General features: G+C 38.2%; 1 protein-coding gene across 1 annotated transcript in view; it reads left to right on the forward strand.

The window, feature by feature from the left end:
* notch2 (notch receptor 2) overlaps positions 1-14242 on the forward strand; it is a 95803-nt gene that overhangs the window by 68278 nt on the left and 13283 nt on the right. The window contains 14 exon segments of the mRNA XM_022670193.2: positions 776-886; positions 2410-2602; positions 3153-3298; positions 3759-3872; positions 4878-4997; positions 5274-5426; positions 5607-5835; positions 7418-7619; positions 8174-8327; positions 9237-9421; positions 10279-10411; positions 10892-11134; positions 11748-11860; positions 13342-13883. Coding sequence (XP_022525914.2) covers positions 776-886; positions 2410-2602; positions 3153-3298; positions 3759-3872; positions 4878-4997; positions 5274-5426; positions 5607-5835; positions 7418-7619; positions 8174-8327; positions 9237-9421; positions 10279-10411; positions 10892-11134; positions 11748-11860; positions 13342-13883 — 2638 coding nt within the window.

Raw genomic sequence — 14242 nt, forward strand, 5'->3', positions numbered from 1 at the left:
AAACTTTTGACCGGTAGTGTGTGTGTGTGTGTGTGTGTTTGTGTGTGTACTAGTTCCTCTAACACTGTTGTGAGTTATAGACAGTGTAATTCACCCACTAGCACAATTATTAGTATACTGCGCCCCCTGGTGGAAATCTGGTGGAATTTAAAAAAATAACATCAGTTACTTTAATCAAACACACAACTTCCAACATTATATCTTCTACCTTAGTATAGTCTGAAAAATATGGTAATAATTCAACTAGATCCTTGTAAATAGCAGGAAACTTATTTAGCATTATTAAGTATATTTAGATGTTGGAATTGAAATGCAAAAAATCATAATCTTAAATTAATAGTTTAAAATAATAAAAATAATACTGAAAAACTGTTTTAAAACAAAGTGTATATCCTTCACTATATCGTAAATCAGCTCTATTCTTTATGTGAAGACAATAGGCAATATTCAGGTTAACAAAAAGCATTGACTTTATGTTCATATATTGCACAATAAGTTGATAATGTATTTATAGTACATCGATCTTTAGATTGGTAGGGATTTAGATGATTCTATAAATGTTCTGTAGTGCACCAAAAATGCCTCAAAGAACCCATTTAGTATCATATTGTAGATAAGGATGTAAGAGTTTTTTGTCCAAGGTGGGACTAATTATCTATATTGTGTGTGTGTGTGTGTGTGTGTGTGTGGTCTGGAACAGGCTGTTCAGGTATTTCTGCTTATCTCCTGAGCTCTGAGCCCTCGGGGTATTTACTCTGTTCTCTCCTCGTTTCAGGTGTGAACTGTGAGAAAAACCACGACGAGTGCGCCAGTAACCCCTGCCAGCACGGCACATGCGTGGACGGCATCAACAAGTACAAGTGTGTGTGTGAGCCTGGGTACACAGGTATGTATACACACATACACACTCACATATACACCAAGAACTAAGATACTCACACCCTTAATCCCTAAGAGTTTCTCATTTTAGGTTTTTTTTTTTTTTTTTTCATTGCGTAAATGCCATTCATTCCATTCATAACTCAGTTTTGTGTGAACGAGAGAAAAAAATGAGACAAACCCAGCTAATTAACCCCTCTCACTTTCTCTCATCACTCATTCTGTCACTAAATCAGGGTCATTTCACACCTAACTAGTTTGGTCCGGATATTTAAGCTTTTTTTTGGTTGGTCTAAACCAAAATAACAGGTGTGACACAGTTTAGGCCTTTAAACAGCAGAAGAAGTAAAATAACTTAATTTATACAATATTACTCAAATAATTTATGATACATAATATATCATTTCAGATAAATTTCAAATAAACTTCAACTCGGTTTCAAGACTGAAATGTTACACAGAGTAAATAAGTGAATTAAACTTCAGTCAATCCTTTCTTTTAGTAAACTTTACTTCAATTAATTTAATTTAATTTAATTTAATTAACTGATCATCGATTAATTTAATTTTGCTGAATCAATCCTTTCTTTAAGTAAACTTTACTTAACTTTACTTCATTTCTGCATATAATATTACCTATTTACAATTACTTAATTTATACAATATTACTCAAATAATGTATGATACATAATATATTATAATTCCGGAAATTTAAATATTTTTTAAAAAAGAATGTATTACATGCCATCCATGTGTTGATACAGTGTAATATGTGTGTTTTGACTAAAAATATTTAAATTCCACAAATTATAATATATTATGTATCATACATTATTTGAGGAAATATTGTATAAATGAAGTAATTGTAATTAGGTAATATTATATGCAGAAATTAAGTAAAGTTTACTAAAAGTAAGTTTTCTAAAAGAAAGGATTGATTCAGCAAAATTAATTTAATCGATGATCAGTTAATTAAATTAAATTAAATTGAATTAATTGAAGCAAAGTTTACTAAAAGAAAGGATTGATTCAGCAAAATTAATTTAATCGATGATCAGTTATCAATTAAATTAAATTAAATTAAATTAAATTAATTGAAGTAAAGTTTACCAAAAGAAAGGATTAACTGAAGTTCAGTTCACTTATTTACTCAATGTAACATTTAAGTCTTGAAACTGAGTTGAAGTTTATTTGAAATTTATCTGAAATTAAATCAACTTAAAAAAAGCAAGTGCAGAAAGTTGCGAAGCGTAAATTAAATTATATAATTAAATTAAGTAAAATTTTTATTATTTTTAAATGTTATTAAATTAAATGTATTAAATTAAATTCAATTAAATTAAGCAAATTTTACAAATCTTTTTTTTTTAGTGCAGGATTATAAGGCACACTGTCAATTTTGGGGAAAATTAAAGGATTTTAAGTGCACCTTATAGTTTTACATTATACACATTCATATGTAAGAAACATATGAAGCTCAATTTCTCACTTTCTTTCTTTCTTTCTTTCTCTCTCACTATCTCTCTCTCAGGTGAGCGCTGTAGTGTGGAGATAAATGAGTGTGAGTCTAACCCGTGTCTGAGCGGTGGGACGTGCGAGGATAAGCTGAATGGGTTTCAGTGCCACTGTCCTGCGGGCACTCACGGGCTGCTGTGCCACTCTGGCTTGGACCACTGTGCCCCTCGCCCGTGCAAACATGGAACGTGTGTGGAGGAGCAGGGCGGGTATGGAGACATTTTTGCTGGAGACTTTTCTTTTTTTTTTTTTTTCATGTTTACTGAAATTTTTGAATGAAAAAGTTCGTTTTTAACCCTGTAAAGCCCAAACCATTAAATAATTGACAGAAAATTCCAATTCTTTGAAACTGTAGCCCTTATTGGTCCTTTTTTTTTGTTTGAACAAACAAAAAACATTTTCAAAATATCAATTTGCATATATGAGTTTCAATTTGTATCATGTTTGATACAACGGGTCTGAATAATAAAACAATTTCAAAGTAATGAGAACATTTTAGTTATTTTTACTCATTGTGTAGTTCACAACCTATTTTTATTTTTATCTTTTTATTTATTTATCCTCCCCTAGCTGCTCTGTCACTTGAATTTCAAGTGGCAGAGCATTGAAATACTGCCACCTGTGGAATTATCTGTGCACTGCTTAAAATCTCACGGCAGCTACTCTGATCTGTCCTGTTCAGTTCTATTCAGTTTTCTTGTATTTTTTGGTTTCCTTAAAACACTAAATATCTATGTGTGTGTGTGTGTGTGTGTCTAGGTACCGTTGCGAGTGTGTAGCTGGGTATGAGGGTAAGAACTGCGAGCTGCAGAAGAACGAGTGCGAGTCCAACCCCTGCAAGCACCAGGGAATCTGCGTGGACGGGCTGAACAGCTTCACCTGCAGATGCAGACATGGATTTGTTGGTGCGTCCGTGTTTAGATTAAATGTTTCGGTACCACTTTAAAATAAGACTACCTTTATAAAGGGTTTATAAATGGTTTACAACTAGTTTATTAATGATAATAGGACTATTTAGGTTGTAAATGCCTTAAAAATCATTAATAATCAGTTATAACACATACATAGAAAGGGCAACAATATAGATGGCTGTGGGTTCACTATTTGGCAAACAACAGGTCATTGTTGCCCTTTCTACGTATGTGTTATAACTGATTATTAATGACTTTTAAGGCATAACTATTAATAAACTAATTGTAAACCATTTATAAACCCTTTATAAAGGTAGTCTTATTTTTTTGTATGGAGCTGACATGATGAATAATGTTATGCTAGATTATGTATCCAGTGTTAGAATGTATGACCATGTTAATTCTCTCTTTCTCTCTCTCTCTCTCTCTTTCTCTCACTCTTACTCTCTCTCAGGTCTGACTTGTGAAATAAATGTAGACGAGTGTGCGTCAAATCCCTGTTTTAATCAAGGCACCTGTGTTGACGGTATCGACGGTTTCACCTGCCAGTGCACTTTGCCCTACACAGGTTCGTTTTCTGAAGCGGTTCTGAGCTAATAAAATCTCCTGCTTGGTGAATTATTTCATGTTTAGACTTGATCTTCACATTTTTAAGTGTTTGTAGTTCATTCAAGTTTGTAGTTTATGTCCTGTAGTTTAGTACCTTCAGTACAGTATTGACACTGTCACAAGCTGAGTACTGCTGTCTCATTTGCTCATTCTGTATTTCTCTCTCTCGCTCTCTCTTTCTTTTTCTGTCTCTCTCTTTTTTCTCTCTCTCTCTCTCTCTCTCTCTCTCGCTTTCTTATTATTTTCTGTCTCTCTCTCTTTTTCTGTCATTCTCTCTCTTTCTATCTCTCTCTCTTTTTCTTTTTCTGTCTCCTTTTTCTTTTTCTGTCTCTCTCTCTCGATCTATCTCTCTCTCGCTCTCTTTTTCTTTTTTGTCTCTTGCTCTCTTTTTCTTTTTCTGTCTCCTTTTTCTTTTTCTGTCTCTCTCTCTCTCTCTCTCTCTCTCGCTTTCTTATTATTTTTCTGTCTCTCTCTCTTTTTCTGTCATTCTCTCTCTTTCTATCTCTCTCTCTTTTTCTTTTTCTGTCTCTTTTTATCTTTTTCTCTCTCTCTCTCTCGATCTATCTCTCTCGCTCTCTTTTTCTTTTTCTCTCTCTTTTTCTGTCTCTCTGTTTTTATCTATCTATCTATCTATCTATCTATCTATCTATCTATCTATCTATCTATCTATCCATCTATCTATCTATCTCTCGCTCTCTTTTTCTGTCTCTCTCTCTTTTTCTGTCTTTCTCTCTCTCTCTCTCTTTTTCTGTCTCTCTCTCCTTTTCTGTCTTTCTCTCTATCTCTCTCTCTCTCTCTTTTCTGTCTTTCGCTCTCTCTTTATCTATCTCTCTTGCTCTCTTTTTCTTTCTGTCTCTCTCTCTGTCTTTTTCTGTCTCTCTCTTTTTATGTCTTTCTTTTTCTCTCTCTCTATCTCTTTTTCTCTTTTTCTGTCTCTCTCTCTCTCTCTCTCTCTCTCTCACAGGGAGATACTGTGAGGAAGAGTTGGTGCCATGTGCATCTCAGCCGTGTCGCAGAGGAGGTGTTTGCCAGCCATCACTCGACTACACCTCCTACACCTGCAGGTGCCCCAGTGGATGGCAGGGTGAGCTTTCTGCATGTGTACCTCGTATGTGTGTGTGTGTGTGTGTGTGTGTGTGTTTGTGTGATTTATAATGTGATGCTACTTGGTAAAGCTGCATCAGCAGGAGTATCACTAGTGATAGGGGGAGTCCTGCTCATATAAATTATAAAATAGAAAAAAAAGAATCAAATGATTTGTGACGAAGTACTATTAAAAGGATCGGATATTCAGAGCATCATGCAGCTCTGTGTTTAAGGTTTTACGTTCTTGTGTATGTGTGTGTTTGTGTGTGTACAGGAGCCCAGTGTACAGTGGATGTGGATGAATGCCGGAAGAGTCCGTGTCAGAACGGAGCTCAGTGTGTGAACACTCAGGGCAGCTATGTGTGCAAGTGCCTGGCTGGTTACAGTGGTGTGAACTGCCAAACCAACATTGACGACTGCAGCTCAAGTAAGAACATAAGAACACACCCTTTATAGCTCAGAAACTGAGCCCTGAACTGAACCATAAAAATGCTGAAATTTTACCTTTCTAATGTATGCAATAATCTGTATTAATCTTATTAATAATGCTTTATTATGTGTATTATGTGTTAATAATGTGTTCATTACTCTCTCTGCGATTTTTCAGACCCCTGTATAAATGGGGGGTCGTGTGTGGATAAGGTGGGCCGGTTCTCGTGCGAGTGCAGGCCAGGCTTCTCCGGCGAGAGATGTGAGGAGGAGGTGAACGAGTGTGAGAGCTCCCCCTGCAGGCACGGAGGAACCTGCACAGATTACGTGAACAGCTACACCTGCCAGTGTCCGCCAGGCTTCAACGGCATCAACTGCGAGCGCAATATTCCTGAATGTACCGAGACGTAAGTGACCGTCTGTCGAACAGTCAGTGAATACCAGATCAGTGTTGTCAATGTTCTTAATGAGATTCAACTTAAATAATAGAACAAAATAATAATCAGAATAACTATAATTTTCCAAATCAGTAAGGCACATTTGAGGTATCTTATTGAGGTATTAATCTGTGATTACTTTGGATATTTGCCACATTTTTATTACACTAGCTGGCGATGTGAACCTTTAACTCACTATTAAAAAGGGAAGATGTCGCTTTAAGGTTTTTAATGTATAGTAATAGTAATAGAAAATAAGAGTGCTTTACCTTGAGTGTTCCTGTAAGCCAGGACATTATTAACGGTTTGTCCGACATAGCTTGTTTTAACACAGTAAACGGCACAGCCTACAGTCCGATATACTCACCTCTGAATGGCGAAAGAGCATGCGCTTATCGCGGTTAGTGTTTAGCTAATGTTAAAGCTGCTCCAGAAGTGCTAGCTGGGGTTAGCAGCAGGCTAGAAGCCGATAAAATTCACCTCAGAACAGCTTGTGCTTAGCGAGGATAGTGGCCGATGCTAATGGTGCTCCAGAAGTGCTAGCCGGGGTTAGCAGCAGGCTAGAAGCCGATAAAATTCACCTCAGAACAGCTTGTGCTTAGCGAGGATAGTGGCCGATGCTAATGGTGCTCCAGAAGTGCTAGCTGGGGTTAGCAGCAGGCTAGAAGCCGATAAAATTCACCTCAGAACAGCTTGTGCTTAGCGAGGTTAGTGGCTGATGCTAATGCTGCTCCAGAAGTGCTAGCCGGGTTTAGAAGCAGGCTAGAAGGCGATAAAATTCACCTCAGAACAGCTTGTGCTTAGCGAGGATAGTGGCCGATGCTAATGGTGCTCCAGAAGTGCTAGCTGGGGTTAGCAGCAGGCTAGAAGCCGATAAAATTCACCTCGGAATAACTTGTGCTTAGCGAGGTTAGTGGCTGATGCTAATGCTGCTCCAGCAGTGCTAGCTGGGGTTAGCAGCAGGCTATAACCGATAAAATTCACCTCGGAATAACTTGTACTTAGCGAGGTTAGTGACTGATGCTAATGCTGCTCCAGAAGTGCTAGCTGGGGTTAGCAGCAGGCTAGAAGCTGATAAAATTCACCTCGGAACAGCTTGTGCTTAGCGAGGTTAGTAGCTGATGCTAATGCTGCTCCAGCAGTGCTAGCCAGGGTTAGCAGCAGGCTACAGGCCAATAATACTGACCTCTAAAAGGTGAAAGAGCTAGCACTTAGCACGGTTAGCGGCTAATGCTAATACTGTTCCGGCCTCAGTGCTGGAGAACTGAATTGTATCTCCTGTATAACTCTGTACTTCAGCAGAGTGACTTTACTGCTCCTTAATACCTGACTGGTAGAATTCATGGATTTTTTTTTTTACTGGATTATAAGCCACACTTAAGATTTTTTTGAAAATTAAAGGATTTAGTAAAAATAGTAAAAATATAGTAAGTTCTTTTTAATACCACCAGTAAATAGGCAGGTGTCCCAATGTTTTTTGTTCATGTAGTGTACATTGCAATGTTCTTACTCCCTTTTTTAAAAAATGATCTTCTTCTCTCCTTATGTGCAGCTCCTGTCTGAATAATGGGACGTGTGTGGATGGTATAAACCGCTTTTCTTGCCGTTGCCGGCCCGGTTTCACCGGTTCTTTCTGCCAGTTTGAGATTAATGAGTGTGAATCACAGCCATGCAAAAATGGAGGCACCTGCACAGATGCTCTGCGGACCTACTCCTGTACCTGCCCTATGGAGTATTCTGGCAATAACTGCGAGGTACACACGCACACCCACACAATTGTTCCTATGATACTCATGATAAAATATAATACACTCAATTTTTTTTTATGATAAAATGATATAATGTGAATCTGAAAGCTTACCCTTTACAGAAAATACAATTATTATAATAATAAATCAAAATTATTGTTAGAAATGTTTTTTATATGTACTCAGGTTATCTTTGTCTGATATTAAAATTTGATTATGTCAGTGAGTAAAGGGTGAGAGGATGGATGCAAAGCAGGTATATATTTTTAAATGTAAATACACACAAGAAACACTACGATTACTAACTAACAAAGACAAGAAAAAATACTTTTCAAAAGTAACACTGGAACACAAGGAACACAGAAACAACAGGGCTTATATAAACAAGGAGGGTGAGGAACACCTGTGGCAGGAAACAAGGAGGCGGAGTTACAAACAAGACACAAGGTGACAACACTGATGGCTAGGGTGGTGATAGGGCGGAGACAGGACAATAAAACAGGGCCATGAGCAAATATATATGTTTTCACACATTAACTGATTGAATGTGTGTGTTGTAGTTTCTGGCGAATCTCTGCCTGAACATCCAGTGCAAGAACGGTGGGGAGTGTGTCCAACAGGAGACCAGGTGGAGCTGCAGGTGTCCGTCTGGCTGGAGCGGTCTCTACTGTGATATCCCTAATGTCTCCTGCCAGACTGTAGCACAAAATAAAGGTGAGCAGGACTGTGAAAACACCTACAGTACATATCATTTAGACTATAGACCAGCAAATCCTGTTATATTAACCATAAGATAAGATTATTACACTACAAAAACGTCATTACTCTCCAATAAATTCCAACATCATATACAAACTGCCCAACAAATTGTGCCACTGTCTAAAAAAACTCCATAACTTGTGGGCTGTTGAAGAGCAAATCCCTTTACAGCATATAGGAATAAACATCATCACTAGTGGTGTCAATCCATTAATTAAAACAAAAAATTAGATTACCAGTGATCACAAAAAAATATTCTGTGATTAATCACCATTAATCGCATTTGTTATTCCTTAATTAAGACTCAAGTGTTTAATAATGGATACATGAAAAATTAAATGTAAAGTAAATCATTAATAAGATTCTAAAAAAAAAATATATATATATATATATATATATATATTATATTCATATTATTGGTTCCAATCGCCTTAAAAAATATTGTGTTAATTACAACAATATTTTATGATTAATTATGAATAAAGTCATGATTTAAAATAAACTTAAATGCAGATATTTCCTTTTTTCCATTTATTTTTTTTATTTATGATTATTTATTTTTTTAATTTTATTCATACTGCTGTGCTCTAGGCATAAATACATTTTGTGAGTGAGACAAAAATACAAAAAAGTAGAGCCTTTTTATGGCTCCTTGGAAATAAAAGTTTTTATGCTTTTTTTATTAGAATTTTTTTATGTGCCGAGGAAAAGTTTACCGGAGAGCTTTAAAAGAGGAAATATTTTACAATTAACTTTAAACAATTAACAGGAGAAGCATCTGAATATTGATGTCAAGTCTTGCTCATAAAAAAATACCCTATAGAGGTGGTATCTAATACGTCTGTACCTGTGTGTGTATCTCAGGTGTGCCGGTGGACAGGGTGTGTCAGAATGGTGGACGCTGTGAGAACACAAGGGACTCACACAACTGCCACTGCCAGGTGGGCTGGGAGGGCAGCTACTGCGAGAATGAGATCAATGAGTGTTTGTCGAGTCCTTGCCGAAACGGAGGAATCTGCAGGGACTTCCAGGGGAGTTACGACTGCCAGGTGGGAGCATTTTACACTTCTCATGTTCATTAATGCCTTTTCTATATGTTCTAATATGTTCTTCTAATGTTGTTATAACTACTTCATTACTGTACAATATGTTTTCAGTATTGTCTATAGCAGAAAGCACACATAAAATGTTTTTCAAAAAAGATGGGTCCGGGTGTTTGCAAGTAAATACTATTGATTATATTATTTTAAAAAAATATATATTTATTTTTTTAATAATAAATTTGGCCACAACTTGGAATATAGACAAGATAACAGAGACTTCTTGTCATGCAGGCCAGACCAAGGACAGACACGCAGATACCAACCACGCAGTTTATTTACACAGGGGCTAGGCTTACAGGAGTAGCAGAGGACAGGCAGGGTCAGTAACAAAAAGGCAACAAGTATAAACAACATACCAGAGCGTAGTCAGGCAAAACTGATTCATACACGGAAAATCCAGCAGAGAAGGGGCAAAGGAAAAAGAGTAGTCAAAAATACAAAAATAGATTAGCAACAGAATAAGGCAAAAGAGGGGGCAGGGCAAAATCGGTAGTCGGAAAACAAAAACAAAAAAAACAAGATGGGACCAGACAAAATAAACAAAGGAATCGCATTGTAAAAGAACTAGATAACTATATATATATAGATAGACCAGGTGAAAACAATCAGTAACTGGGAGAGTGAGAACACTGTGGTTTCACATGAACAGCAGAGTTCAGGAAGTCTGGTTTGAGTGCATGCTGGGAACTTTGCTGGAGTCTTTGTCTAGTTTAGACTACAGAGCAGGCAGACTGACAACATCACTGACTGACACTTCTCTAGAGCTCATGTTCTCTGTCTCTCTTTCTTTCTCTTATTCTCAGTGTAAGGCAGGTTATCAGGGCAGGAACTGTGAGTATGATGTTAACGAGTGCCAATCTAATCCCTGCCGTCATGGAGGCACCTGCATCAACCTGGTTAACCGCTTCTCCTGCTCCTGCCCTCCTGGCACCAAAGGTAATCCAACATACCAATATACAGTAATATAATTCAAAAGTTAATTTATAATGCATTCATTAATAAAAAAGTTTTACAGTGTAGTTCTGCAATATTAAGTTTACACCAGGTGTGTTGATAACAAATCTAATAGCACGCACTTGTGGGATAATTTGGGATAGTTCTGGCCGTGGCAGGTATCTGCAGAATAGAAGTAATAGCTTCTATGACAGGGGTCGTCAATAGATAAAAAATATAAATAAATAAATACTTCTCTGGTGTGCTTTTGTTTACATCCCTCCCCTGTCTCTATCTCTGTCGCGCTCGACGTGATTTTAGTTTCCGCCCCTTACTTGTTTTTCCGCCCTTTCTTGGGCTCCCTATCTCCTTATAAGGGCGTTTTTTTTCCGGCCGTGTCCCAATTCACTAGCCGGGACAGTGGTAGTGTAAAAAATCCCCTACAGTATGACTGTACTCTTCTCTCTTCCTGTTTCCTCCCAGGCCCGCAGTGTGAGGTGAATATAGACGAGTGTTCGCTGGAGTTCCCCCCGCGCTGTCTGAATGGGGGGCGCTGTGTGGACGGTGTCGGACGATACACCTGTGTCTGTCCACACGGATTCACCGGGGATCACTGTGAGGGAGACATTAACGAGTGTCTCTCTGCACCCTGCAATGCTCAAGGCAGCGTAGACTGTGTGCAGATGGCCAACGACTACAAGTGCCGCTGTCGCCTTGGTTACACAGGTAAGCTCTATTTTATTTAATTGTATTTTTTATGTATTATATTTTATTTGATTTTCCTTTGTAAATAGAGATATTGCTTCATTTTGGTACTTTTCCTGTTTTCATATTTTCATTTTGTATGTTGTCAATTTAAAAAAATGTTTTAAATAAGAAGTAAAATGAATGGAGCACTAATAAAACAACACTAATGAGTATATTATTGTTTATGGCAGATTATATCAGCCTAGTGTCATTTATTTTATTCCATGGATGATCACAAGCCATCAACCCAAGCTGAACTGCTTGAATTTTTGCATTATGAGTGGCACAAAGTTATCATCCAAAAGCAGTGTGTAAGACTGGTGAGGGAGAACATGCCAAGATGCATGAAAACTGTGATTAAAAAAAAAACAACAGGGTTATTTCACCAAATATTTTATGAATATGAACTTGTTGCTTTCTTTGCATTATTTGAGGTCTGAAAGCTCTGCATCTTTTTTTGTTATTTCAGTTATTTCTCATTTTCTGCAAATAAAGGATTTTTTTTTTAATATCATGCAACTATTAAACTGTTTTTGTTGCCTGTGTGCTGATCTACTGTGTGTGTGTGTGTGTGTGTGTGTGTGTTCTGTAGGTCGTCAGTGTGAGTCGATGGTGGATTTGTGTCAGTCAAAGCCTTGCCATAATGGAGGCAAATGCTTCATGAACATGAGTTCCGTCCACGGATACAGCTGCACGTGTGCTCACGTAAGTCCAGTCACACGTGTGCTCAGACACGTCTCTGAGTCTGCATATCTGTCATTGGTGGATATATACATATAAAATAAAGACTTTTAACACCACTAACCGGATACCACTTTCAAGAGTCCATTGACGAGCTTACTTTCAATCAACAGCACCGTAAACGAATGACATTACTTGGGTTCTTATTTTTCTTGCTCTGCTTCTCTTGTGCTCTACAATAAAACCAGGCTGCTCTCTCTCTTCTAAAACAGCTTTTCCTCTAACCACTACTCATTCTCTCCCTTTTTTCACGCCTGCACTAAAAGGAGAGGGACGGCTCAGGTATGCTTTTTAACAAAAACTTACTTACTGCCATTACTTACTTATATCAATTTTCGGATGTATGGAGTGGATTATTAGTATAATAACATACTTACAATCTGTAAGTAAATCCTGTAATTTTTAATATTGCAGTATATTTATCGCATTTTTTATATTTATTTATTTATTTATTTATATATTTTACCAGTCAGTTATTAAGGAGCAGTAAAGCATCTCCACTGAAGTACAGCATTATAAGGGTGTGTTTTTAGCAAGTTTCTCCAGCACTAAGGCAGGGTGCAGCAGCATTAGCATTAGCCGCGAACTGCAGCACTGGTTCTTTCGCCGTTCAGTTGGGAGTATATTGCACTGTAGTGCGTGTGTTTGCCATGATAAAAACTAAAAAGCCAATAATGCGCTTTATAGTGTGAAAAAAACAGTAATATTTAAATTTTCTTCCTGCATGTAGAGGGAGCCCAAGAGCAAAAAAATACCAAGTAAAATATTATATTTAACCTAATTCCCCCACCAATACATTGATAGCAGTAATTATATAAGATGTGTATGTGCCCTGTCACTTTACTGTGCATTCTTAAAAAAGTTAGTGGCTAATGCTAATGCTGCTGCACCCAGCCTTAGTGCTGAAGAAACTTTACGATAAAAACTTTCTTCACCCATACATTAATGCCAGTACTTACCTAAGATGCACATATGCCCTGTCACTTTACTGTGCATCCTTAAACTTAAAAAAAAAAAAAATGATAGCGGCTAATGCTAATGCTGCTGCACCCAGCCTTAGTGCTGGTGAAATTTTACAATGAAAACTCACCCCACCCATACATTAATACCAGTACTTACCGAAGATGCACATATGCCCTGTCACTTTACTGTGCATTCTTAAACCTAAAAAAAAAACGTTAGCGGCTAATGCTAATGCTGCTGCACTCAGCCTTAGTGCTGGTGAAATTTTACAATGAAATCTCACCCCACCCATACATTAATTTCAGTACTTACCTAAGGAGCATATTTGTCTTGTAACTTTACTGTGCATTCTTAATCTAAAAAAAAAAAAAGGTTAATTTTGATCATCATATTTCTGTCATTGTTGTGTTATCCACTCCACTCTCCAGCTGTTGTACTTGTGGTGCCTGATGCCAGTTTCTGTCTGTGTGTTTCTCTCGCAGGGCTACACTGGCTTCAACTGCGGCGACATCGAGGCCTACACCTGCGCTAACCTGCGCTGTCAGAACGGCGGGCGATGCCAGGAGGTGGTGCCCGGGCACCTGCAGTGCCAGTGCCCAACTGGGTTTTTGGGCACACGCTGTGAAATCCTTCCCACCCCGGCCTGCCAGTGCCAGAACGGAGGCATGTGCTACGAAGACATCGACAAGCATCTGGCCTGCCACTGTCCTTCAGGCTTCAGAGGAGAACACTGCCAGATCTCCACCAGACTGACCCCGCCCACTTCCTCCTGCCCATACGTGGAGTGTAAGAACCGTACGGGCGACGCGGTGTGCGATCCTCAGTGTAAGAACCAGGAGTGCGAGTGGGACGGGGGCGACTGCACGCTGCAGTGGCGCCGGCCGTGGGAAAACTGCACCGCCTCGGTTCCCTGCTGGGATCGCTTCCATAACGGCCTCTGCGACCCCGAATGCGACAACGCGGAATGTCTTTTCGACAGCTTCGAGTGCCAGACAGTGTCTCCATCCGTTCCCAGAGTCTGCAAGTAAGTACCAAACTGCGCCCCCAAAAGGACAAAACATAGAACAAACGGGGCGTGTTTGAAAACTGGTTGTGTTCACTCTGTTACAGAGAAAATATCAATATATCATGTAGGATTATGTAGGACTAAACAATATGGTCTTAAAATAAAATCACAATAATTGTGATAATTGCACATCCCATATTTTACTACAGAGGTTAGACAATGAAACTGAAACACTAGTGTTTAGTCATTTTAGTGTGGCAGGTTCATTAATTGCACATTATTGCACCAGTAAGAGCTGTAAGAGTGTGAAGGTTCAATTATCAGGGTAAGAGCACAGTTCTGCTCAAAATATTGCAATGCACACTATAACATTATTG

Source organism: Astyanax mexicanus, chromosome 12, assembly GCF_023375975.1.
Source record: "Astyanax mexicanus isolate ESR-SI-001 chromosome 12, AstMex3_surface, whole genome shotgun sequence".
Taxonomy (NCBI): domain Eukaryota; kingdom Metazoa; phylum Chordata; class Actinopteri; order Characiformes; family Acestrorhamphidae; genus Astyanax; species Astyanax mexicanus.